This window comes from Babylonia areolata, chromosome 21 (genome assembly GCF_041734735.1).
Source record: "Babylonia areolata isolate BAREFJ2019XMU chromosome 21, ASM4173473v1, whole genome shotgun sequence".
Lineage (NCBI taxonomy): Eukaryota > Metazoa > Mollusca > Gastropoda > Neogastropoda > Buccinidae > Babylonia > Babylonia areolata.
The window spans coordinates 20,916,307-20,941,017 of NC_134896.1; the positions used below are offsets into that span (position 1 = coordinate 20,916,307).

Here is a 24,711-nt window from a genome sequence, read left to right on the forward strand (position 1 = left end):
ACAGCATGATGTCTTAAACTAAACCAAGCTTGTTTTGTAATTTGTGTCCTGAAGCATACATGAGTGAGGGAGCTGATGTTTCTGATAAAACTAAATCACTCGCCATACTGAATGTGCTTGTTCCAGATCAGTTTGCAGAATGTTTTATGAGTGCAATAAACCGCATAGGGCTCATATCATGGAGTGCTCATCTGCTCTTGTAGTCCTAAGTAATCTGTGAAATACTTTGCGTAGAAATGCAGTTTTCTCTGGATTTTATATTGCCTGCTTGTTGAAATTGTAAAAAACAACCCTCTGTACCTCCATCAAAGGCATGTATACTGTTCTCCCCAGTACACGTGTAAGAAATGGAGACACATAAAACAGGGCACAATTGTCGTAACTGATGTGGTCATTTTGCATTGAGTTTGAACGTCTGTCCAACATACTATACTAAATGGTCTAATTCCTATACTAAGTATAGAAATAAGCTTACATGATGCCTTGTTTGCTTTGTGGTTATTGCTGTTTTACTCTCATTCAAAATAAATTACCTAATGGATTTATCATTTGGGTAGGGAGATTCGGAACTAGTTCTCTCTTCTTAATTTTTTTTCAGTCAAAAAACAAAACAAAAACAAAAAAAACATTTGCTTGGATTAGCATTTTCACATGGGGCACAGGGCAAGGGGAGGGGCATATAGATAATACTGGTTTTCATTTAATAATCTGCATCCTAAGCACACATGATTTGAATGAGGGAGCTGATTTTTTCTGGTGAAACTAAATCACTTGCCGTACTGAATGTGTAGTGTAGTTTTTCTGTTTATGCATGTTATTTAGAGCAAAGGCCGATTGGTGACTTGTGTCCGGCTTTGTTCTTGGCATGTTTTGTGCATATTTTCCAGGTACTGCAACCCAAACCTCCTTGGGTTGTATTAGGTTTAAGGGGGGAAAAATGAATATGCCTGACACATGCACTTCTTGACACAGATGAATTTGTCTGGTATGTCCTAATTGCATCATTGATCTGCAAGACCTTACATGGGAACAGCTCGCATACTGTGCCATGCTGTTTGATTTATGTCTGAGGATGGGGAATATTCTTCAACTGTAGTGTCCCCTGTGCTTCATGGATTATTCTGGTTCCACAATGTCTGTAATAGGCAAGGGATTAAATAATACTTTCCAATGTTTCATAACTTCCTGTCCCTCTATCAAAGGCATGTATGCTGCTCTTCCCAGCACACATGTAAGAAATGGAGGCACAGCAAACGGGACAGAATTGTCGTAACTGGTGTGGTCTGTTTGCGTACAGTTTGAACATCTGTCCAACATCCTCCTGTGTGTTGAGTTAGTGAGATGGAACAAAATTGTTTCATCTGCATATATGTGACTGACTGTCAGAAAACCAAACTCTTTCATCTTAGTTCTCTTCTTCACACAATAGCTGTTTTATAACCTGTGTCCTGAACATGGATGATGAGTGAGGGAGCTGATGTTGATGAGTGAGGGAGCTGATGTTTTCTAACAGAACTGATCACTCATTGCACTGAGTTTGCCAGTGCACTTTCTAGTGCATATAAAATGAAACAAGGCTGTATAAAGGTTTGTGTCAGGTTGAATATGTGCAGTTAGATTTAAGGGTTGACTTGCATGGATTCATATATGTTGAAATATGAAACCACAAAGTCGCATATGCATAGGTAGGGTTTATGAGGGTTGCAGTAGCTAGCATAGGCTTCATTTACTTTATAATCTTAATAAAGTGCAGAATACTTGCATGGAATCACTGAATCAGACTGTATAATGAGTTTCTGTTTGAGCAAGTCTTGTTACTCAAACTATGAACTCTTGTATTGCTGGCTTGTTGCAGTATATGAAAACACATCCTGTGCCTCCTTCAAAGGCATGTATGTTGTTCTCCCCAGCATACATGTAAGAAATGGAGGCACATTAAATAGGACAGATTTGTCGTAACTGGTGTGGTTATTTGTTTGCACACAGTTTGAACGTCTGTCCAACAGTATACCCACTGGAGTTACAATTAAACCACCTCTCTGCATTATTTAGATGAGAAAAAAGCATGAAAAATTAAATATGACACTATTATTTCTTAGACATGTGAGTACATATTCAGTCTGCTGGATAACTTTGTCAAATTGCTCCATATAAGGCATGTGTGCTGCATTTCCCAGCACATGTGTAAGAAGTGGAGGGACATCAACTAGAACAGAACAGTCGTAGCTGATGTGGTCTGTCTGCATGACAGTTTGAACGTCTGTTCAACATGATAGTCAAAGTATGCTGATTTTTCTTATAAAGAGTTTGCCAATGTTTGGTCAACATTTCCTTACATTGTGCTTCAACATTCTTTGCAGCATAACTGAGAGATTTGCTGTTTTGTGGTGAAACTGTATTCATATTTGAATTGGATTTATATTTTTTAAGCAAGTTTGGTGTGTATTGTGTTCTGTTTTATACAGACAGCTTTCTTCTTGATTTTACTAAATAAAAAACAGAAACAAAAAAAATATAATGTTCTGTTTGACAGAATATTGTGTACACACAAGTCAGTGATAGGGTAATTCAGGGAGAATGTTTTGATTTTCTCATGAAGCTATATCTCTCACTGTCTTGCATGAATCTGTTTCTCTATAAAAACCAATGAACTAGTATTGCCACACTACCTATGAAAAATTGATTAATATTTGGTAAACAAGCAAGCAAACTTTTTCTTCGTTTGTGGGCTGCAACTCCCACGTTCACTTGTATGGAAATGAGTGGGCTTTTACATGTATGACTGATTTTAACCCGCCATGTTGGCAACCATACTCCGTTTTCGGGGGTGTGCATGCTGGGTATGTTCTTGTTTCCATAACCCACCGAACACGGGACATGGATTACAGGATCTTAACCCCTAGGCTGCCTGCATGACGAGATAACTCGTCATGGCAAGCATGTATGCTTCGCTGCCACAATGACGAGATAACTCGTCATCGAAATATTCTGACTTTTCCCTGCTTTGCATTCAGTTCGTTGACAAAAATGCTGGTAGCTTTAGCTTGGGGAATCTTTCTGGATTCTAATCATAGCTAGAAACACCATCTGCGTCATAAGGCAGTCCTTTATTTGAACGTTTTGGTTGGGTTACTGGCCGCAGTCTTTGCCTGTGCCTGGCTCCTCTCCTTGCTCGCTCAACAAAATGTCGGACTGACTCCGTGCTCAAGACATGCGATTGTGGCGAACTAAATCAGCCAAGATTACTTTCTTTAGCTGATGCTCAGAAAGAATTGGAGCATAAATTCGAAGGAGAAAACAGTGGTGAACATTTATAGGACGATTTGATAGAAAATAAAGGGAGCAATCTAGAGAGTGGCCAAGATATAACTATCAGTGAGTGATGCCGGCTGTTCAACTCTAGCAGACGACAGGTCACCGAATTTTTAGCAGGACACCGTATGAGCTATTTTCTTGGCACTCAGCCAATGCGGTCTGATGATAACTGGATGAAGTGACGGTGTGAGAGGGGTGAAGAGGAGGGGGGTGGAGACTGAGGGGGCGTGGCCTCACGTCCATATTATCACTTGCAGAAGTCACAATGCATCTATTTCTTTTTCAGTTTTTTTTTATATTGTGCTTGTTCTAGTATGATTTTGTGTGTGCAGATATCCATTTGTCCAGAAAATGATATTTTTGTGCAAATTACCAGACTAATGTTTGTAATGAACAAGTTGAAAATGTGACAAAAAACAAAACACTGATTTCAAAGCAACAGCATGTCACTTAAAATGCATAAAATGGGAAAACATCATGTGTATTGTATTCTTTATTCATTTCCCTTTCAGAAAATACATACTTTTATGGGTCTTTCTCCAATAACAAAGAGCACAGAATTTTTTGAAAATTTATACCCGTTTTTTTGGGAAAAAACCCTGGCAAATAGATTTCACTTAAATCTTATTTTCCTGGCAGCGAAAGGGTTAAACATGCGTATTTGATCTTCTGCTTGCATATACACATGAAGGGGGTTCAGGCACGAGCAGGTCTGCAGATATGGTGACCTGGGAGATTGGAAAAATCTCCATCCTTTACCCAACAGGCGCTGTTACCGAGATTTGAATCCGGAACCCTCAAAATGAAAGTCCAACACCTGAACCACTTGGCTATTGCAGATTTCATGCAAGCAAACAAAAAGCACATTCACAAAAAAACTTACATTTGAGTGACTTTCAGATTTGTTACTTACTTTGGTGCATTGTAATGTTTCAGGAGCCAGAGAATGACGATGACGATGAGCCTCCCAAACCCAAGGAATCAAAAGATCCCTTCCTGGCATTCCCTAAAGGGTCAGTTATACATGAGAATATTCTGATTGTTTTCACTGTTGGTTGTGAACTGAACCCAGCTTTCATTGGAACTCTGCCAGGTAGTCAGTGTGCAGTTTGCCTTGGTTTGGAATGAACATGCAGTGGTTTATGCTTTTTCTTTATGGGCTATATTCTGATTTCAGTATCATCCGTTGATCTATTTTGCTTATTTAAGGTGTATTCATGGTTTTTGTTTTAAGGAGTGCCAGTGGAGGCCATGATGTTGGACCCAGAAAATTGCAGCATGGTTTGGTAGTTTTCCTGCAAGACTTTACTCCCCAGTGAATTTGCTTATCCCATTACCTGCCTCCGACACCCCCCCCCCCCCCCTTTTTTTTTTTCTTCTTCTTAGTTGAATATTCACCTCAGTATCTATATAGTAAAGGCTTCACATGATGACACTTTATCAGCCGCATCTTTGGACATGTGGATTCTGATCTAAGGAACCACTGATGAAGCCTATAGCATGTTTGTTCCATATTGCCATGAGCTAACATTTTTTGGTCAGAACTGGAGCATGTAAACAAAGTAAGTCTGTTTTGTTATCACAATTTTGTTTTGTTTTTTGTGTTGAGCTTCTGGGTTTATAAAATTTGCATGGGATTGAGATTACCGTAAAGTTCGGTCTATTGAGCGCACTGGTATATAAGCCGCACCTACTAAATTTTGAAAAAAATGGAACTTTATACACATAATAGCCACACTGGCTTATAAGCCGCACTTATTACCGATACCCGAACACATATCAGTACTACAGAAAAGCTGTCAATACTGTAGGTTATGAAATAAACACAAGCGGAAATGACACAAAGAAAAGCAAGCGAAAATACTGCTAGTACACACACACACAAAAAAAAAGACAACGAAAATAAGATCAGTAATTTTGGGATAGTCAATTTTATTCAACGTTGTCCTGCTCACTGAATCCACTGAAATCTTCGTCTTCAGTATCCGAATTGAAGAGAACCAGCGCAGCTTTCTCTGCCATCTTGTCACTGACTTCAGCCTCACTTTCACTTGATGAACATGAACACAAGGAGGAGGTCGATGCTGGTTCATCGCTTGCACTGTCGTCTGCTAGGTCAATCGCCTTCAATTTGAAGGCTGCATCATAGGCATTTCGTCACGTTTTCAGCATGATGAGGGTGACCGCTTGAGCAGAGTAGACCTGAATGCCGATCTGAAGGCTTTTATGTGTGTGGATTTGATTTTTAAATGGTGAACAGTTAATACACTAACCTGAAGCTCATCCAAAAATTCATAGACAGAAATTATGATTTTGGTGAGTTGAACTTTTAGGGAAGCTGAGACAAGAACATGACACTCCTGGGATCGTTAAAATCCTCAAATAAGCTGCGTCATTGAGGTTGAAGCTGGGAGAAAAAGTTGTGGCTTATAGACCGAACTTTACGATAATTCAGCCGTCATGGACTTCAAATTTTCCCCACTCCCAACTTAGTTAAGGGAATTAATTTGAATAAAGATAATTTCTGGTTGATCTCATTGTCCATGGAAAAAAACTTGAGGCTTTCATGACAGTTTGTGAACTGCATCTTTGGAATAGTGATTCTGATCACAAAGGATCCACTGATGAAGTGATAACAAAGAGTTGTGAATGCATAGGTAAAATCAGCACACACACGCACATTGTGCTTTTTTTTTTTCCTTGATTCAGAAACATGCAGTGGACTCACTGTCATGCTTATTGGTTTTACCTAGTGGTCTCACTACCATCAACCACTGATCCAGTAACCTTTTTTTTTTTTTTTTTTTTAGTGTGGAGACTTAGTGAAGCGAAAGAGGAAGTTCATTCCACTTGCAAGGTCTAGAGACAGAGAAAGAACGGCGGCCAACAGTCGAGTGTTTCAATCTGGGTATGCGTAAACAGAGTGGATCCGAAGCCAGTCATAGTGAGCGAGATGGAGTGTAGAGGTGAAGGCAGCCGCAGAGATAGTAAGGGGCAGTTTTGTGAACACATCTATAACATAGAGTGCTGATCTTGTACTTTATTCAGTGTGAGACAGGGAGCCAGTGGAGATGTTGCAAAAGAGGAGTGATGTGCTCAGATCTTTTCTTTCTGAGGACGAGTTGGGCAGCAGAGTTTTGTATGCGCTGGAGGGACTGAATGGATGAAGCAGGCAAACCAGACAATAGAGAGTTAAGCAGTCAAGGCGAGAGAGAATGAGAGAAAGGACAAGTCTAGATGTTGTGTCAGTGGACATATATTTCCGGATGGAACTGATGCACCACAGTTGACAGTAGCAGGACTGACATGTCTGTCTGATTAATTTTTGCATGGACAGTGTATTGTCAAGGACATCACCGAGGTTCCTGACTGACCTGGAAAGAGGGATGGCTGTACTGCCAAGTTTGGATTGTGTCAATTGTGATGGAAGACAGTTTTTGTTTAGTTCTATGATCATTGCTTCAGTTTTGTCCGCCTTCATTTGTAACTTATTTAGGGTCATCCAATTTTGAATGTCGAGGAAGCAGGTTGATGTTTCTTGCAAGAGCGACAACAATTTTTCAGGGGTATCACTCTTCTGGAGTTTAGTGTCATCAGCATAGAATGATGACTGACATTATGGTGGATGATAATTTCAGCGAGAGGAGCAGTGTACAGTGTGAAGAGCACTGGGCCTAAAACAGATTCCTGTGGGACTCCATGTTCGATTTTTATATATATATTAATATTATATATGTTAATATATTAATATTATATATATTAAAAAAAAAAAAAATTATTAAAAAAAGGTTGTGCGTGTGTGTATTTATACATGTGGAGTGAAGGCTGGAGGTAACGCGTCCGCCTATGAGTGAGAAAATCTGAGTGTGCTGGTTTGAATGTCGACTCAGCCGCCGATATTTTCTCCCCCTCCACTAGACTTTGAGTGGTGGTCTGGATGCTAGTCATTCGGATGAGACGATAAACCGAGGTCCCGTGTGTAGCATGCACTTAGTGCACATAAAAGAACCCACGGCAACACAAGGGTTGTTCCTGGCAAAATTCTGTAGAAAAATCCACTTAGGAAAAACAAATAAAACTGCACACAGGAAAAAATACCCCCCAAAAATGGGTGGCGCTGTAGTGTAGCAATTCGCTCTCCCTGGAGGGCAGCCCAAATTTCACACAGAGAAATCTGTTGTGATAAAAAGAAATGCAAATACAAATATTGTTGTTGTATATTGTATTAATGGCTGTTTTTGAACAGTGCCAGTTTAGAAATGATACTGGGCTTTGAAGTGCTGTGAATTGATGTGTCTGTTCAGAAGGCTTTGAGCTTGCACTTTACAGTGATTATGGTTAACCAAAGACCTGGTGTATGTGTATTTTTATTAAGTTCAGATTCTCCTTGATATCTGTATGGGAAAGGCTTCACATGATGACACATTATCAGCCGCATCTTTGGACATGTGGATTCTGATCTAAGGAACCACTGATGAAGCCTAGGATACTAGTGTTCTGTATTGCCACGCATGTTCCATATTGCCACAAGCTTCCTTTTTTTGTGTGTCTTTTTTAAACTTTCTGGAGCATGTAACCAAAGTAAATCTATAATCATCAAACTTTTTTAAAAAGAATTTAAAAAAAAAGTTTTCTAACTTTTGGGTTTATTAATATTGCATAGAATTAAGATTTATTCTATAAAGGACTAAAAAAAAAAATTTCCCTTTCCCCAAGATTTATTTTATAAAGGACTAAAAAAATTTCCCTTACCCCAACTTCTGTAAGGGAACATGGACTAATTTGATTTATTAAGATCATTTCTGGTTGATCTTTTTTTGCATGAAAGAAACTGGAGGTCTACATGACTCTTTATCAGCTGCTTCTTTGAAACAGATTGTGACCACAAAGGAACCACTGATGAAGTGAAAACAAAGCAGAGTTAAGAATGTGTAGGTGAAGTCAGCTCACACATGTGTACACACACATTATGCATTTTTGTGTAATTCAGAGGACTGGCTGTCTTGCTTATTGGTTTTGCCCAGTGGTTTCACTATCAACCACTGATCCTTTTTGTATGTGTGTATTTAGTATTCGTGGCTTACATTCAGATTCTCCTGTCTGTATGGGAAAGGCTTCACATGATGACACTTTTTTTCAGCCGCATCTTTTGATATGTGGATTCTGATCTAAGGAACCACTGATGAAGCCCCGGGTACTTGTGTTCCAATAAATTACGAGCTTTCATTTTTTACTGGAGCATGTAAACAAAGCAAGTTTATAATATGAGAATCATGATTCAGTCGTTTATTTTTCGCTGTAGCTTTCCATGTTAGCTTTTTCTTGTCATTTTCTTGTCAAACACTTCTTTATGGAGGGGTCCCAACTTGTCAGAATGATGCATGCATTCCAGCACATAGCTTAGTAGCAATCCTGTGTGAGAATGAATGTTACAAAGCAGTTACACATTCTTGGCAAAAAGATGTGGTTCTCCAGCTGTAATGGTCATGATATCTGCAAAGGGGACTGGTATAGGAAATCACTGGTGTGTGCGAGATGTGTCTAAGACCATCAAACTACTAGTAGATGAGGCAAGCTTTGATGAAAATATAACAAAGTACACTTGTAAATGCTTCACACACATATCAATTTTATGTTGTTGGAAGTTTCTGCAACCAAGCACACTCCCTTTTCTTCTTTTTTGCTTACCCCTTTTCTTTCTTTCATTCTTTTTTTTTTTTTTTTCTTTTTATTTCCCCAGTAGTTGTTGAATATTTGTATTCAAATTCTGTGATTTTTGTACAGCTCATTTGACATGGATGAGTGGAAGAGGACCTATTCCAACTTGGACACAGAGAAAGAAGCCCTGCCCTATTTCTGGAGCAAATTTGACAAAGAGAACTACTCGATCTGGCAGTGTGAATACGTTGAGGATCTGTCTGACAACCTTGTTTTCCAAACCTGCAACCTGGTATCAGGTGAGCTGTTTGTACAAGGGTATTGGAAAACTGAACATGTGGAGGGGTAGTGAGGTATTTTTACGCTGCATGGGTTTATTTCTCAACAATTCTTCGAGGACATTTTGTTTTGGATGCTTGGACAAACACTGCCTGTCTGCTTATCATTTTAAAGATAGATATTTTTTATGGTCTGCATGTATTTTAGATTAATTTTTTTTTATGAATCTGAGTGAGTGTTTTTGTAACCTCAACTGTACTGGGTGTTGTCTGAACTATTTGTTGCGTAACTGAAGTTATCCAGAGATAATGAGCACTGTAAAGGTCTATGTTTTGCCTCATTTTGAACACAAGTGATGAGTATGGAGTCTTATTGTTGTGATGAAAAACACCTTCACTCGCCGTACTGATGTGTTCTCTACCAAGTCCACTTCAAATTTCAAGAAATTTGCTACAGTGGTTCACTATTGGGTTATTTTTTGTTTTGTTTTTTTCCCTACTTTTTTTTCTTTTTCTTTTTTTTAAGAAGCTCTCCCTTGTTTTTAGGGAGACAATATTTCATGTGTAACTGGTGTATTGCATCTGTACTGTAGGGCATAAAAACTTTTTCGCTCAGCAGATAATACAATTGCGATCTGCTACCCAGTGTTGTGTCAAAGTAAAACAAAACATTGGCTTACATGATAGTTGTAATCAGGAACATGTGTATATCTTCCATTCCTTTTTGTAATCGATTTGGGAAGTCCCAGCTCCCAGCAACTGGCTTGCATCCCTCATGATCACACTTGAAATTCTGCCTCCTATGTGGGAACACTGGATACTGTGATCATCATGATCACACTTAAGGAGCACATGAAATAAAATGTGACATTCATACAGCTCGTTATTTGAATAGTTCTTGTACAGAATGGAAGCCAAAAATTGACTTTCAAAATAGATGCTCTGGTTTGTAAAGCTACCAGGCCAGAAATCAAGGGGGAGGTTGGTCTTGCAGTCAGAAAATTATGGTACCAAAGTGTTTTCAGCTGACCCGTTGTTTTGTCTCATTTTGAACACAAGTGATGAGTATGGAGTCTTATTGTCATGATGAAAAAACACCTTCACTCGCCGTACTGATGTGTTCTCTACCAATTCCACTCTTAATTTTGAGAAATATGATATAACGGTTCACTATTGCTTTTTTTATATTCTGTTTTTTAGTTATAACTATAATATGACATGCTCCCTCTGTTTTTTTTTTGTTTTTTTTTAGAGAGATAGTATTCCATCTGTAACTTGTTTAATACATTCTGTATTGTTGGGCACAAAAAATATATCACTCAGAAGATAACAACTGCGATCTGCTACCCAGTGTTGTGTCAAAGTAAAACAAAACTGGCTTACATGATACAGTTGTAATCAGGAACATGTGTATATCTTCTATTCCTTTTTGTAATCGATTTGGGAAGTCCCAGCTCCCAGCAACTGGCTTGCATCCCTCATGATCACACTTGAAATTCTGCCTCCTATGTGGGAACACTGGATACTGTGATCATCATGATCACACTTAAGGAGCACATGAAATAAAATGTGACATTCATACAGCTCGTTATTTGAATAGTTCTTGTACAGAATGGAAGCCAAAAATTGACTTTCAAAATAGATGCTCTGGTTTGCAAAGCTACCAGGCCAGAAATCAAGGGGGAGGTTGGTCTTGCAGTCAGAAAATTATGGTACCAAAGTGTTTTAAGCAGACCCGTTGTTTTGTCTCATTTTGAACACAAGTGATGAGTATGGAGTCTTATTGTCATGATGAAAAAACACCTTCACTCGCCGTACTGATGTGTTCTCTACCAATTCCACTCTTAATTTTGAGAAATATGATATAACGGTTCACTATTGCTTTTTTTTATATTCTGTTTTTTAGTTATAACTATAATATGACATGCTCCCTCTGTTTGTTTTTTTTAGAGATAGTATTCCATCTGTAACTTGTTTAATACATTCTGTATTGTTGGGCACAAAAAATATATCACTCAGAAGATAACAACTGCGATCTGCTACCCAGTGTTGTGTCAAAGTAAAACAAAATATTGGCTTACATGATACAGTTGTAATCAGGAACATGTGTATATCTTCTATTCCTTTTTGTAATTGATTTGGGAAGTCCCAGCTCCCAGCAACTGGCTTGCATCCCTCATGATCACACTTGAAATTCTGCCTCCTATGTGGGAACACTGGATACTGTGATCATCATGATCACACTTAAGGAGCACATGAAATAAAATGTGACATTCATACAGCTTATTTGAATAGTTCTTGTACAGAATGGAAGCCAAAAATTGACTTTCAAAATAGATGCTCTGGTTTGTAAAGCTACCAGGCCAGAAATCAAGGGGGAGGTTGGTCTTGCAGTCAGAAAATTATGATACCAAAGTGTTTTCAGCTGACCCGTTGTTTTGTCTCATTTTGAACACAAGTGATGAGTATGGAGTCTTATTGTCATGATGAAAAAACACCTTCACTCGCCGTACTGATGTGTTCTCTACCAATTCCACTCTTAATTTTGAGAAATATGATATAACGGTTCACTATTGCTTTTTTTTTTATATTCTGTTTTTTAGTTATAACTATAATATGACATGCTCCCTCTGTTTGTTTTTTTTAGAGATAGTATTCCATCTGTAACTTGTTTAATACATTCTGTATTGTTGGGCACAAAAAATATATCACTCAGAAGATAACAACTGCGATCTGCTACCCAGTGTTGTGTCAAAGTAAAACAAAATATTGCCTTACATGATACAGTTGTAATCAGGAACATGTGTATATCTTCTATTCCTTTTTGTAATCGATTTGGGAAGTCCCAGCTCCCAGCAACTGGCTTGCATCCCTCATGATCACACTTGAAATTCTGCCTCCTATGTGGGAACACTGGATACTGTGATCATCATGATCACACTTAAGGAGCACATGAAATAAAATGTGACATTCATACAGCTTATTTGAATAGTTCTTGTACAGAATGGAAGCCAAAAATTGACTTTCAAAATAGATGCTCTGGTTTGTAAAGCTACCAGGCCAGAAATCAAGGGGGAGGTTGGTCTTGCAGTCAGAAAATTATGGTACCAAAGTGTTTTCAGCTGACCCGTTGTTTTGTCTCATTTTGAACACAAGTGATGAGTATGGAGTCTTATTGTCATGATGAAAAAACACCTTCACTCGCCGTACTGATGTGTTCTCTACCAATTCCACTCTTAATTTTGAGAAATATGATATTACGGTTCACTATTGCTTTTTTTATATTCTATTTTTTAGTTATAACTATAATATGACATGCTCCCTCTGTTTTTGAGAGAGATAGTATTCCATCTGTAACTTGTTTAATACATTCTGTATTGTTGGGCACAAAAAATATATCACTCAGAAGATAATAACTGCGATCTGCTACCCAGTGTTGTGTCAAAGTAAAACAACATTGGCGTACATGATACAGTTGTAATCAGGAACGTGGGTGTGTCTGCTATTCCATTTTTAATCAATTTCAGAAGTCCCAGCTGCCAGCCACTGGTTTTCATCACTCATGATCACACTTGAAATTCTGCCTCCTAAGTGGGAACACTGGACTTTGTCAGCATCATGATCACACTTAAGGAGTACATGAAAGAAAATGTGGCATTCGAACAGGATCATTATTTGAACAGTTTGACGGGCTCAGCAGCAGAGTGATTAAAGCGTTAGACTTTCAAACTGAGGGTCCCGTGTTCAAATCTCGGTAACGGTGCTTGGTGGGTAAAGGTTGAGATTTTTCTGATTTTCTGATCTTCCAGGTCAACATATGTGTAGACCCTCTTGTGCTTGAAACCCCATTGTGTGTATATGCAAGCAGAAGGGCAAATACACACGTTAAAGATCCTGTAATCCATGTCAGCGTTTGGTGGGTTATGGAAACAAGAACATACCTAGCATGCGCAACCCCGAAAACAGTATGGTTGCCTACATGGCGGGGTAAAAACAGTCATACAGATAAAAGATTTGACTACTAAATAAGATGCTCTGATTTATAAAGCTGCTTGGCCTGAATTCGAGGAGGAGGTTGGTCTTGCAAAAGTGTTGTTAGCTGAGCTGTTGTTTTGCCTCATTTTGAACACAAGTGATGAGTATGGAGTCTTATCACTGTGATGAAAAACACCTTCACTCGCCGTACTGATGTGTTCTCTACCAAGTCCATTTGAGAAATATGATAGAATGGTTCACTACTGCTTTTTCACTTTTTAAATTTATAACTATAATATAAGGTGCTCCCCCCTGATTTTCAGGGAGAATGTAATTCATCTGTAACTTTTTTCATACGTTCTGTATAGTAGGGCAAAAAAAAAAATATTGCTCAGAAGATAATGCAACTGCGATCTGCTACCCAGTGTTGTGTCAAAGTTAAACAAAACATTGGCTTAAATGATACAGTTGTAATCAGGATCATGAGTGAGTCTGCTATTCCATTTTTAATCGAATTTGGACGTCCCAGCTCCCAGCAACTGGTTTGCATCCCTCATGATCACACTTGAAATTCTGCTGAAGTGGGAACACTGTTCTGTGATCATCATGATCTACACTTAAGGAGCACATGAAATAATATGTGACATTCATGCATCTCATTATTTGAACAGTTCTTGTACAGAATGGAAGCCAAAACTGAATTGATTTAGAGATAATATGCTCTGGTTTATAAAACTACCAGACCAGAACTCATACAGATAAAAGATTTGACTACTAAATAAGATGCTCTGATTTATAAAGCTACTTGGCCTGAAATCGAGGAGGAGGTTGGTCTTGTAGTCTGAAAATTATGATATGAAAGTGTTGTTAGCTAAGCTGTTGTTTTGCCTCATTTTGAACACAAGTGATGAGTATGGAGTCTTATCACTGTGATGAAAAACACCTTCACTCGCCGTACTGATGTGTTCTTGACCAAGTCCACTTGAGAAATATGATATAATGGTTTACTACTGCTTTTTCACTTTTTTAATATATAACTATAATATAAGGTGCTCCCCCCTGATTTTCAGGGAGAATGTAATTCATCTGTAACTTGTTTAATACGTTCTGTATCGTAGGGCACAAAAAATATATTGCTCAGAAGATAATGCAACTGCGATCTGCTACCCAGTGTTGTCAAAGTAAAACAAAACATTGGCTTAAATGATACAGCTGTAATCAGGATCATGAGTGAGTCTGCTATTCCATTTTTAATCGAATTTGGAAGTCCCAGCTCCCAGCAACTGGTTTGCATCCCTCATGATCACACTTGAAATTCTGCTGAAGTGGGAACACTGTTCTGTGATCATCATGATCTACACTTAAGGAGCACATGAAATAATATGTGACATTCATGCATCTCATTATTTGAACAGTTCTTGTACAGAATGGAAGCCAAAACTGAATTGATTTAGAGATAATATGCTCTGGTTTATAAAACTACCAGACCAGAACTCAAGAAGAAGGGGGCGGGGGATGGGTGTGTGTGTCTAACTCTTGCAGTCGGAAAATTATGGTATCAAAGTGTACACCAAAGTGTTCAGCTAAGCTGTTATTTTGCCTCATTTTGAACACAAGTGATGAGTATGGAGTCTTATTGTTGTGATGAAAAACACCTTCACTCGCCGTACTGATGTGTTCTTGCCACTGCCAGTCCAACTTTTTGATAAGTTCAGTTGAAATTAAGAGGGAAAGTGTACTATTCAAATCTTCATATAACTTAAAATTAGAATCAAAATAACTTTAGTGTGTCAGTAAGAGAAATGAAGTGGGTGATTTTCTGTGTTAGGTACATATCAAAAATGTCTTAAGCTAGCTGTTGGTGATGTCTGCACTTCTCTCATAGTTATCTTTAGTACGCACTGTTTGCATCTATGCAATGCGTCGTTTTGAACAGTGATAGAAAAGCAACTTCGCTTGTATTGATGTGTTCTCAGTTCATCTTGTCCAGTTATTTGATGTAGAATGTATATTACTTTGTAAAAATTCATTGCCTCTTTTTGTAGTTTATAATTTGCCCTTGTTCTTTATAAGATGTTGCTGCAGCAATAAGAATCTAAAAGCTTATTTCAGTATAAAATAATCTTTTTCCCAAAATAAGTGCTATTATTGTTTACTAGTAGTCCAGTGGAAATTAACCTTATTGTGTGCTTCAGCATGAACACAAATGATGAGTATGAGGTCTGATTATAGTGATTGAAAAACACCTTCACTCGCCGTACTGATGTGTTCCACTTCCTTATGCACATGAATTATATTCTGTGATTGTAGGTTAGCAAAATTGTTGGCTTGCACATTTGTAAACAGAGATGTGAAGAATATATGTATGTCTTTTGTTTTTGTCATAATTATGATCACACCTCAGACGCATGTGAAATAAAACAGACATTTGCATGGGCTGATTATTTGAACGGAATTCTCATACAGAATGGCTTCAAAAACTGAAGTAATCTTCTAAATAAGATGCTTTGGTTTGTAAAGTGGTCTGGCCTGAAATCAAGAAAAAAAGTTGTCTTCCATTCAGGAAATATGTTACCAGTGTCAGTTGAGTGACTGTTTTGCCTCATTTTGAACACAAGTGATGAGTATGGAGTCTTATTATTGTGATGAAAAACACCTTGCAGTACTGATATGTAACAGCGGTCTCAGTCCAGTGTGTATAATTTGCTGTTGAATGTATACTTTTCTAACAAAAAAAAACAAACCCAAAAAAACCAAACGAACAAAAAAATCTACCAAATAAACTTTTATGGTTATATTTATAATTTGACCTTGTTCTTTTCAAAACGTAACTGCAGCTGTAGGAGCCTAAAATGTTACATGAGAGTTGAATGTAAAACTGTCTTTTTCCCAAATTCAGTGCTATTGTTTGTTGTCTAGTGGAAATGAACCTTATCCAGTTATTCTGTGCTTTATCTTGGAACACAAATGATGAGTATGGGGTCTGATAATGGTGATCGAGAAACACCTTCACTCGCCGTACTGATGTGTTCCTCCTACTTCAGTCCTTTGTAGTCTGTGCTGGTAAGTTAACAAAATTGTTGGCATGCACATTTGTAAACTGAGATGTGAAGAATTCCTGCTTCCTTTGTCTGTTCTTTGGTAATGGCAAGGTCTGTCATGCACATAATTTCTTTTTTCTTTTCTTTTCTTTTGGCCAAACAAGGGAGTTGATGAAGCTTGTGAATAGGATGGAACTCAGTTCTTGGTTGGCAATTAAATCCTTTTATAGCAAAGAACCTTTTTGATACACATGTTAAAAAAGCAGTGACATTGCAGAAGGCTAAATGAACTGAGTCTGCTTGATACTTTTTTCTCTTTTTTTTTTTTTGTTGTTGTTGTTGATACATTGCTGACATGCTGCTATGACTCGACTGTGTGCAGGAATGTTCCAGAGAATAGAAAAAATGAGGAAGAACGCATTCGCCAGCATGATCATCTTTGGTGAAAACAAGAAAAGTCAGATCGGAGGTGTCTGGGTGTGGCGCTCTCACGAACTGGCATTCACAGTGAGTTGACTGTGTACTATGTATGGACAAGTGTTCTTTGTGTTGCTTTTGAGCAACGTGGGGTGGGGGGTTAAAAATTTTTTTTATAAAATACACTGAAAGATTCACAGAATGTGATAAGATTAATTACTCTTATGTTGTGCTAAGTTTGTAAAGAGAATTGACTGGTTGAAAATTTAGCATTAACTGTAGGTTCAAATCTTTCTGCTGCTGGCCCAGCCAACCGCAAAGGGGCAGTTTCAGGGTTGCAGGTTGGTTGAAGATAGTGACTTTTTATAGAAGAACAAAACAAATACTACATTAACATTGTTTTACTAACATATGAACACTTATTTACTGTAATCTGTCTTGATATATATATATATATGTATATATATATATATGTGTATATATATATATATATATATATATATATATATATATATATATATATATATATATGAAATAACAGGTGGTACATACTTTAAACAGGCCATCTAATTTACTGGTTTTCATTTGAAAAAGTTATACCCATTGGTCATGTTGGTAGATGTAAAAGTTTGGTTTTCAATTATTATTGTGTCATTCTTTCTTCAGCAGCTTGCTATGCTTTGATCCCCTCTCAGTCTTTCACAACCAGATGCTCCTGATCTGGTGGTGTTAGTTCCGGAGGGAACAGAAAGGTTAGGTACACCGAGTTCCCACTCAACTTCTGTTGTGTTGGGGTGACCAAAATGCCTCACAACCTTTGTGTAGTTAGGATAATAACACTGTTTAGACAGAGAGAATGATTTAATGAAAGAAACCGAGACAACTGGGCCAGTGTTTGACTTAAGTCAGTTTTTCCTGTGTTGCAACAGCTGTGTAATGACTGGACGGTGGACTACGAGTCCTACAAATGGACCAAACTGGATCCTGATGACCCAGCCGCAAAGAAGACCATCAACGAATACTTGCTGTGGGAGGGTGACTTTGGCGGCAAGAAATTCTATGACGGCAAAATCTTCAAGTAAACGCATCACAAGGCCTGGACATCAAGAACTCTTGGAAACCTTGTTGAAAATATGGAAGTGACCAATATCATCTGCAGCATCTGTTGGTCATTTGTAAATCCCACTGTGAGAAACTGCTGCATCTGTCGATTGTGATCAGTGAATGTCAGGTCAATGTTGATTGAGGGTGGTTTCTCTAAGGAGGGTTTACAAACTGGTCACATTCACAGGATTTCATGGGGGTATCCCTGGTGTTGATGGTGCCTTGCCAACTTGTGCAGAGTGCCAGTATTAACTTATCGCCCAATAAAGTGACCCAAAGTGCTTGTGGTTGAGAGAATACGCATTGTGTGTGTGTGTAAGGGTTTGTGTGTGTCAGTCTGGTGTAAGAATATGTCAGTGTTGTTTTTCTCAGAAAAATAGATTGGTTTATGTTTAAATGGAGGAGAGTGGTGGGGTTGTGGCCATCTTTCACTGCCATCCATGTTCCAGTTTGTTTCAGTGTTATAAGCCCCTCTGATGACAGCAGTACTAATCGCCTCAGATTTGTTAACAAGTCTGGAGTTTGCTGCTCTCCTGTTGAAAAGAAAGGGTCCACAACCTGTTTCTTATGAAAGTAACTTGTCCCTTATGCCTTTTCAGAGGCTTATTAACTTTCCACATGTAATTGTATGTACATTGTGAGTAACGTTCAGAGCTCTGGCAAGGACCACAACTCTAGATTTTTTTTTTTTTTTTTATGGATCAAGCACACGAGATACATGTGGGATCCAGACATCAACCATCCTCAAAGATGCAGACACCCAGTGAACATTTAGAGGCGGATGCATAACTGATGTAGGTGTGTATGCGTGGGTTTGTGTGTGTGTACTGGTGTGGGTGGGTGGGTACATGCAGAAATATTTGTACATTTTTTTAATTAGTTGTGTTTAGAGTCATATGGCCTACAGCTTGTGTGTGCATGTAGATCTCTTTTTTTGTTCTCTTTTTTGTTGTGCGCTTAGAGTTGATTTCATCAAGATTTTGCACCTTATAAATACCATAATTATTATTATGTCAACCAGTCCTCAAAGATGCAGACAGCAGATGTTAGTCCAGAAACAGATGTACAACTGATGTCAACCAGTCCTCAGATGCAGACATCCTAATGTTAATCTTCAATGCAGAAACAGATGTGCAACTCCAAATCCCATCTGTGAAACAGGATGAGCATTATTGAGTAACAAGTATAAAACAATACATTATCTTTTCTTTTGTAACCAGTTCAGTGCCAGAATTTTGTAAAGTATAAAAAAAAGAGAGAGAAAAAACACACGGAATTTTGAGAATTTAGGGGAAATGAATTTAAAAAGGTTCTAACACAGAAACTACAGGATACAGAATGAAAGTAAAATGTTTTTGTAAAAGAAAATTCATGCAGATTCTAATTCCAGGGATTTCTCCATTTTGAATCTAGATAACTTTCCAGGTATTTCAAAATGATTTTTTTTCTCTCCACATAATGACACCCTGAAAGAAAAACAAAATAAAAGTTGGAAATAGCATGCTTATTATCTGATAATACCTGTGAAAGAATAAGAAACGGCTTATGAGTTTATGAAAACATTTACAACACTTTAGTCCTGTAACTTGGGCAACGACATACATGGGTTTGGTAAAGATAAAAGGTCGATGTTCTCAGAAAGTGAGGTACCAAGTTTTTCTCACACATGTAAGAGCGTACCCCTTTTGAGGAGAGGGTGCTTTGATGACAGTCCCTGCCTCCTGGTTATATACTGGTTCGACAAGGATCTGCTCTGCGTCCGGTTTGACTTCTCTAAATATATAGGTCAACTGATAAGGACAAAAAGGGTGATAAAGACAAAAACATGATTCCTGTCTTGTCTCTCAACCCTGTGTTTCAAGAAAATCATGGATTATTGGCTGCTGCCATTCCTACTTGGTCACTAAAAATAGTGCCAGCTGGGCAGCGCCCACTTACCACACCCTGTCAGGCCTTAATCTTTTGTCTTAACCACTCCTCTGTTTCTCCTCCCCCCCCTCTTCTCAGATTATGTGAAAGTACTGTGCCTTCACTGTCAGTCTGGTCACTCGTTCAGTTGGAAATGATGTCCGACTGGATAGATGGACTGAAGGAGTCAGATGTTCTTGACAGTTTTGTGGTCTTTGTCATTACCTTTGAGTTCAAACATACCGCAAGACAAGACAGAGGATCTCCCACCATTATTCATAAGCACAGCTTGTAAAGTTGTGTAAATCCGCTGATATCGACCATTTGTTATCAATTGACAAAGCAAACCCTCTTTACGTGTGTGCTCAAGTTAGCAAATCATCAGTTACTTAGGGAAGAAAAGGGGGTTTTCCACCTGACGAACACTTACTTAAATGGTATAATCCAGACACATTAAACATTCAGTCTGTCGTCATTGTACCAAAATCTGATGAAGGAAAAATCAAAATACAGGCAGGATGTCAGTGGACATCTTGTAATGGCACTTTATGCAGGACGCCAGCCGACGCACTCGTATGGTTAAGACTAAGGCAGTTCAGCCTCAAAACAAACCAGCGTTTTTAGATGTTTGTACTCTTTAAAAGAGAGAGGGATTCCCACATGGAAATATTTGGATACGTTTTTGCTAGCAAGCTTTTGGAAAGTTCTTTGCAGTAATGGCTCGAAATAGTCTGTCTTCATTGTAGTTGGTGATTACATATTTATCTTTGCCAGGTTTGTCGAAGACCCTGAATGAATGCATGGCTAATAGAGTTTGATAATCAACAGTGCACAACATTGGCAGTTATGTGCATTCTTTGCAAAGCCATCTTGCACAGAGAAGTGTTTGTTTTATCATATTTGAAATTAGTGCTTTATATTTCATCATTTGTCAATTATTTTGTTCTTGCTGTGTAACATCTGACAACACACCTCCATGTTCTCAATCTCAGATAAAAAAAAACCTTCATTTATATGACAGTATTTATTTCTCTGAACGACAAATGGGTTGGTATACACACACATTTCAACACTGAATCCTACCAACAAGAACTTTAAAAACAAATGTTTTTGTACATCATATACTCGCATGATTTAGTAGAAGTAGCTGCATTTTCCCAAACGTTAGTAACAGTCATTTGTAAAATGCTCCAAGGAGAAAACTGGGATAATAGTATGTTCATAAACAAGCACAGGAACCCACTGTTACTTGTCGATGGATCCTTCAACATTTCAGATTGTAGTGAAGGGTGCACAACAATTCTAAGACTTTCACAACTACTAACAAGATTCCACAAAAAACCCCTACTTCTCAATGATCTGAGTGGAGAGGTAAAAGAAAACAAAAACAAGAAAACCCTAAAAAGGCAACAAAATTTATTCGTATATTAATAAATTTCTGAGATGGATGGAAGAAGCATGGTGCTACCAAGAAAATTTGACTTAACCCGAAACCGAAAAAAACCCCCAACACTTTCAGCATGACAAATGCAAAAGGACAGATAGGAAAAAGAAAGAAAACAAAAACAAAACTGTCACTTAAATATTACGGAATATTGAGCCTAATGCTTGGTCCCATCTAAACAACACAGAATTCCTGTTTCATTCAAAATTGACTACGGTCAATATTGATAGTGCATCCATTTGGGAAGCAAGTGAACACACCAATAGAGAATTTACCATTTGCATAACAGTGTTTTAATGGTTGGAGGAGGGGGGACTGTAAGAAAGTCTCAAGACATTTGTAATGTTTAAATAAATGAGTGGCAGCCAAATACAGAACTTTAATTTAGCAGGTTTATTTTCTTTAATAACTTGAATTGCCTTTTTCTCCTTTAACTTTGGTGGGTTTTTTATGCAACAAAGGAAAAAAACAAATGAACTTAACATGTAGGCACACATAAGCACAAGAAAATCATGCTATATATAATGTTTCTTTGATTTGTCAGTAGACACTTCTGGAGATACGTTGAAGAGGCACACCCACATACACACAAAATACTGATAACGGATTGAACACTGGTGTCCGTTTTCCTTTTTTTTTTTTTTTTTTTTTACTGAGCCACAGTGGAATCACTTAACTGATGGCATGGCACTCACCCTTTGATAAAGGATTGCAGCACCTGTACTTGCACATTTTCCTGTGGGTTGAATACCTGCTCATAATAACACACAAGAAGCCATGTCCCAAACTACACTGTAAAAACACAACTTAACAAATGAACCAACATTTCAATTACATGTATCGGGCCAAGAGATGCATAAAGAACACGAAACAAAAGGGAAAATATTTGAAAGAACAAAAATATATATAAATTTCATCATACAATACTAATTATTTAACTACATTGAAGAAAAATCAAATGAACATTGTGTGAAATTCAAACTTGCTAACACACAAACTGATCCATGAATAAAGTGACAGAAGAGCACACTTGCTGTTTATGACACTACAGGAATGGAGAGCAGTTTGCTGCCAGCAGTTCTCAGAATCATGACTGACAAAAAGTCTCAAAACATGGAGCCAGTGCCTTACATTCAATCTTCATACAAAAATGCAGAACCTGCACCTATAAGTGAAGATGACGTTGCTCCAAGGAATTTCATCAGATATAAAAACACCTGCAAATCAACATACTCCCACCACCCACAAGAAAGATTAGCTTTCTCCAAGTCGACAAATTAATTCATGCAAGGAATCAGACCTTAAGTAATGAAGTCTGCCTCAATTAGAAAAGAAAACGCTGTTACCAACACTGCACAGATGCTGTTAATTACATCAGGCTTCAAAGACACTGGTCTTTCTGGGGAGGGATGGCGTAAGGAAAGGGTGTTGGTGGAAAAGGAGAGGGGATGGATGATCATGGGTGATGAGAGATCCATTTTCCTTTTCTTCCTTCACTTTGACAGCCCTGACATCCTTAACAACAGGACAACATTCAAATAGCAGACACACAACAGCATGTGAGTACAAAATATAACATCAAGAGCCATTCACCTACAACACTTTCAGAGACACCGAACAACAGAAGGACAATGACCACTTTAAATTTATGTGCACAAATCTCATTCCACAGTTTGTAAAAATATGACACAAAACCTACACGAGTACACTGGACAATCAAATTGAATTAATGTCAAGTATAACAAAGAACACTTGTATCTGGCACCACCATACCAATGCAGTTTTGTAAAATGGCAATGGAATACAAACTATGGGCCAAACGAGAGTAGACAGAATTGGGTAACTATTTTGATAACATTTTTGTCTGGAACAAATGCAAGTCCATAACTTCATTCCATCATGCTGGTATTCATGATCAGGCATATATCAAAAAGCGATAACAGCCATGAGTTCATTTTGAAAAAAACTTTAAGTGGTATGAGCAACCAGCAAACCCCTATCTTTCAATAGCTTACAGCACATGTATATACTCCTAAATTTTTAAATGGTGTAGAAAGTTAAAAAAAGAAAAAAAGAGACCAAATCTGCCATTATCCAACTTGGTAGTCTTCATTGCATTAATAAAAAGTTGGATAGACCACAATGGTTATAAAAGAAAAAAAAAAAAAAAAAAATTCAAGAGAATAATATCTTCAACTATCGTCAAAGCCATGATCAAATTTCAAAACAGACAGCTACACAAGTGAGGGAAAAATTCTTTACATGTATATTCCAAATTATTTTTTTGTTTTTAAACTGCTGCTGCTTTTGACAAATGGACGTCTCACACCATTCAATGCTATTTCTCCAAAATCTTTTTGTTACCATTTCAGAGACCACCCTTATTTTATTTCCCAAGCTTACACTGCAGCAGTTTGTGCAGCACAAATCATGTTCAGACAGACCTTACCCATTGCAAAATAATATGCATATCTAAAGGATATAAAGGGAGCCAGAGGCCAGATGTTGGCAGTGTAAAAATTACACACAAACGAAGCAATGCCCAGCTCCTAGACCACACTATGCACTGGTGATCACAGAACTGCGCAGCTGAACTGTGACATTAAGTTCTTGATGAAACCTTTTTTTCTAAAGATGAAGTCCTTTAAAACAAAACAAAACAAAAAAAACCCACCAACCATGAAACTTTGAATTTGCTACAGCTGGTGTGGTGCAGTGTGAGGAACTGGCTTGTCAAATGACTACAGTCTCTTGATGACTAAAGACAGTCAAATGGATGTAAACACTGCTGACTGCATAATCACCACTCAAATTAGGTCCTGTTTGGCCTGTTCACCATCTTCTGGGCTCCACTGTTTGTATTTCATGTCAAACTAATGATACACACAATTCCTTCAATGACAGAAGTTAAAAATTAACTATTTACACTCCGGGAAATAGTTCAACAATCTTGCACAGGTCAAATAAACGAGAAACATGAACCTGAAACCTCTGTACACCAGTCATACATGTTCAGTATAAAACCACAACAGTGTTGTAAGCAGTGATAGTCTACAAAGTTTTCCATGCAAGGATGGACTTGGGGGAGGCAGCGAATGCCCTATCAACGGTGAATACACATGTGCTGAAGTGTGCCAGGGCAGGAGCGTGTTCAGCCGTCAAACATGATGATGTAGCGGATGCAGATTTGCTTGGGGTCGTGGATGACATACTCATTGTACTGCATATAGGGCGTCTTGCCTTCGTACGTCATGGGCTTCAACTGTCCCAGCGGCATCGTGGTGCCTGGAAACACATCTACAGTAGTCAGTATTAAACACCACACGTCCACTGCACCTGTGAAGCAAACGCCATATCACTTTATATACTACTATATACCATGACTGACAGAGCCTGTGAATAATGAAGTTGTTTCCATCTTACTTTTATCCAGATTCATCGCAAGGTCTCCAGAACTACTCAATAATGCAGAATGTTTCTACGGAAATAGTGGCTGTTTCGTGAAAACAGTTAATTTAAAAGCACATGTTAATTTTCATAACTGAGTCATTTTCTGTGGTACATAAATGAA

General features: G+C 38.0%; 2 protein-coding genes across 4 annotated transcripts in view; one reads left to right on the forward strand and one right to left on the reverse strand.

Annotated features, from left to right (window-relative positions):
• Window positions 1-18,087, forward strand: part of LOC143296162 (elongation factor 1-gamma-like) — a 28,640-nt gene extending 10,553 nt beyond the window's left edge. The window contains exons 8-11 of the mRNA XM_076607971.1: window positions 4,252-4,328; window positions 9,100-9,272; window positions 16,650-16,774; window positions 17,614-18,087. Coding sequence (XP_076464086.1) covers window positions 4,252-4,328; window positions 9,100-9,272; window positions 16,650-16,774; window positions 17,614-17,766 — 528 coding nt within the window. The 3' untranslated portion in view covers window positions 17,767-18,087. The remainder of the gene's footprint in view (window positions 1-4,251; window positions 4,329-9,099; window positions 9,273-16,649; window positions 16,775-17,613) is intronic.
• Window positions 18,088-18,713: 626 nt separating this feature from the next.
• The window catches only part of LOC143296161 (poly [ADP-ribose] polymerase tankyrase-like), a 73,996-nt gene continuing 67,998 nt past the window's right edge, over window positions 18,714-24,711 (reverse strand). For all 3 annotated transcript variants that reach the window (XM_076607970.1, XM_076607969.1, XM_076607968.1), the window contains one exon: window positions 18,714-24,425. In XM_076607970.1, coding sequence (XP_076464085.1) covers window positions 24,292-24,425 — 134 coding nt within the window. In that variant the 3' untranslated portion in view covers window positions 18,714-24,291. The remainder of the gene's footprint in view (window positions 24,426-24,711) is intronic.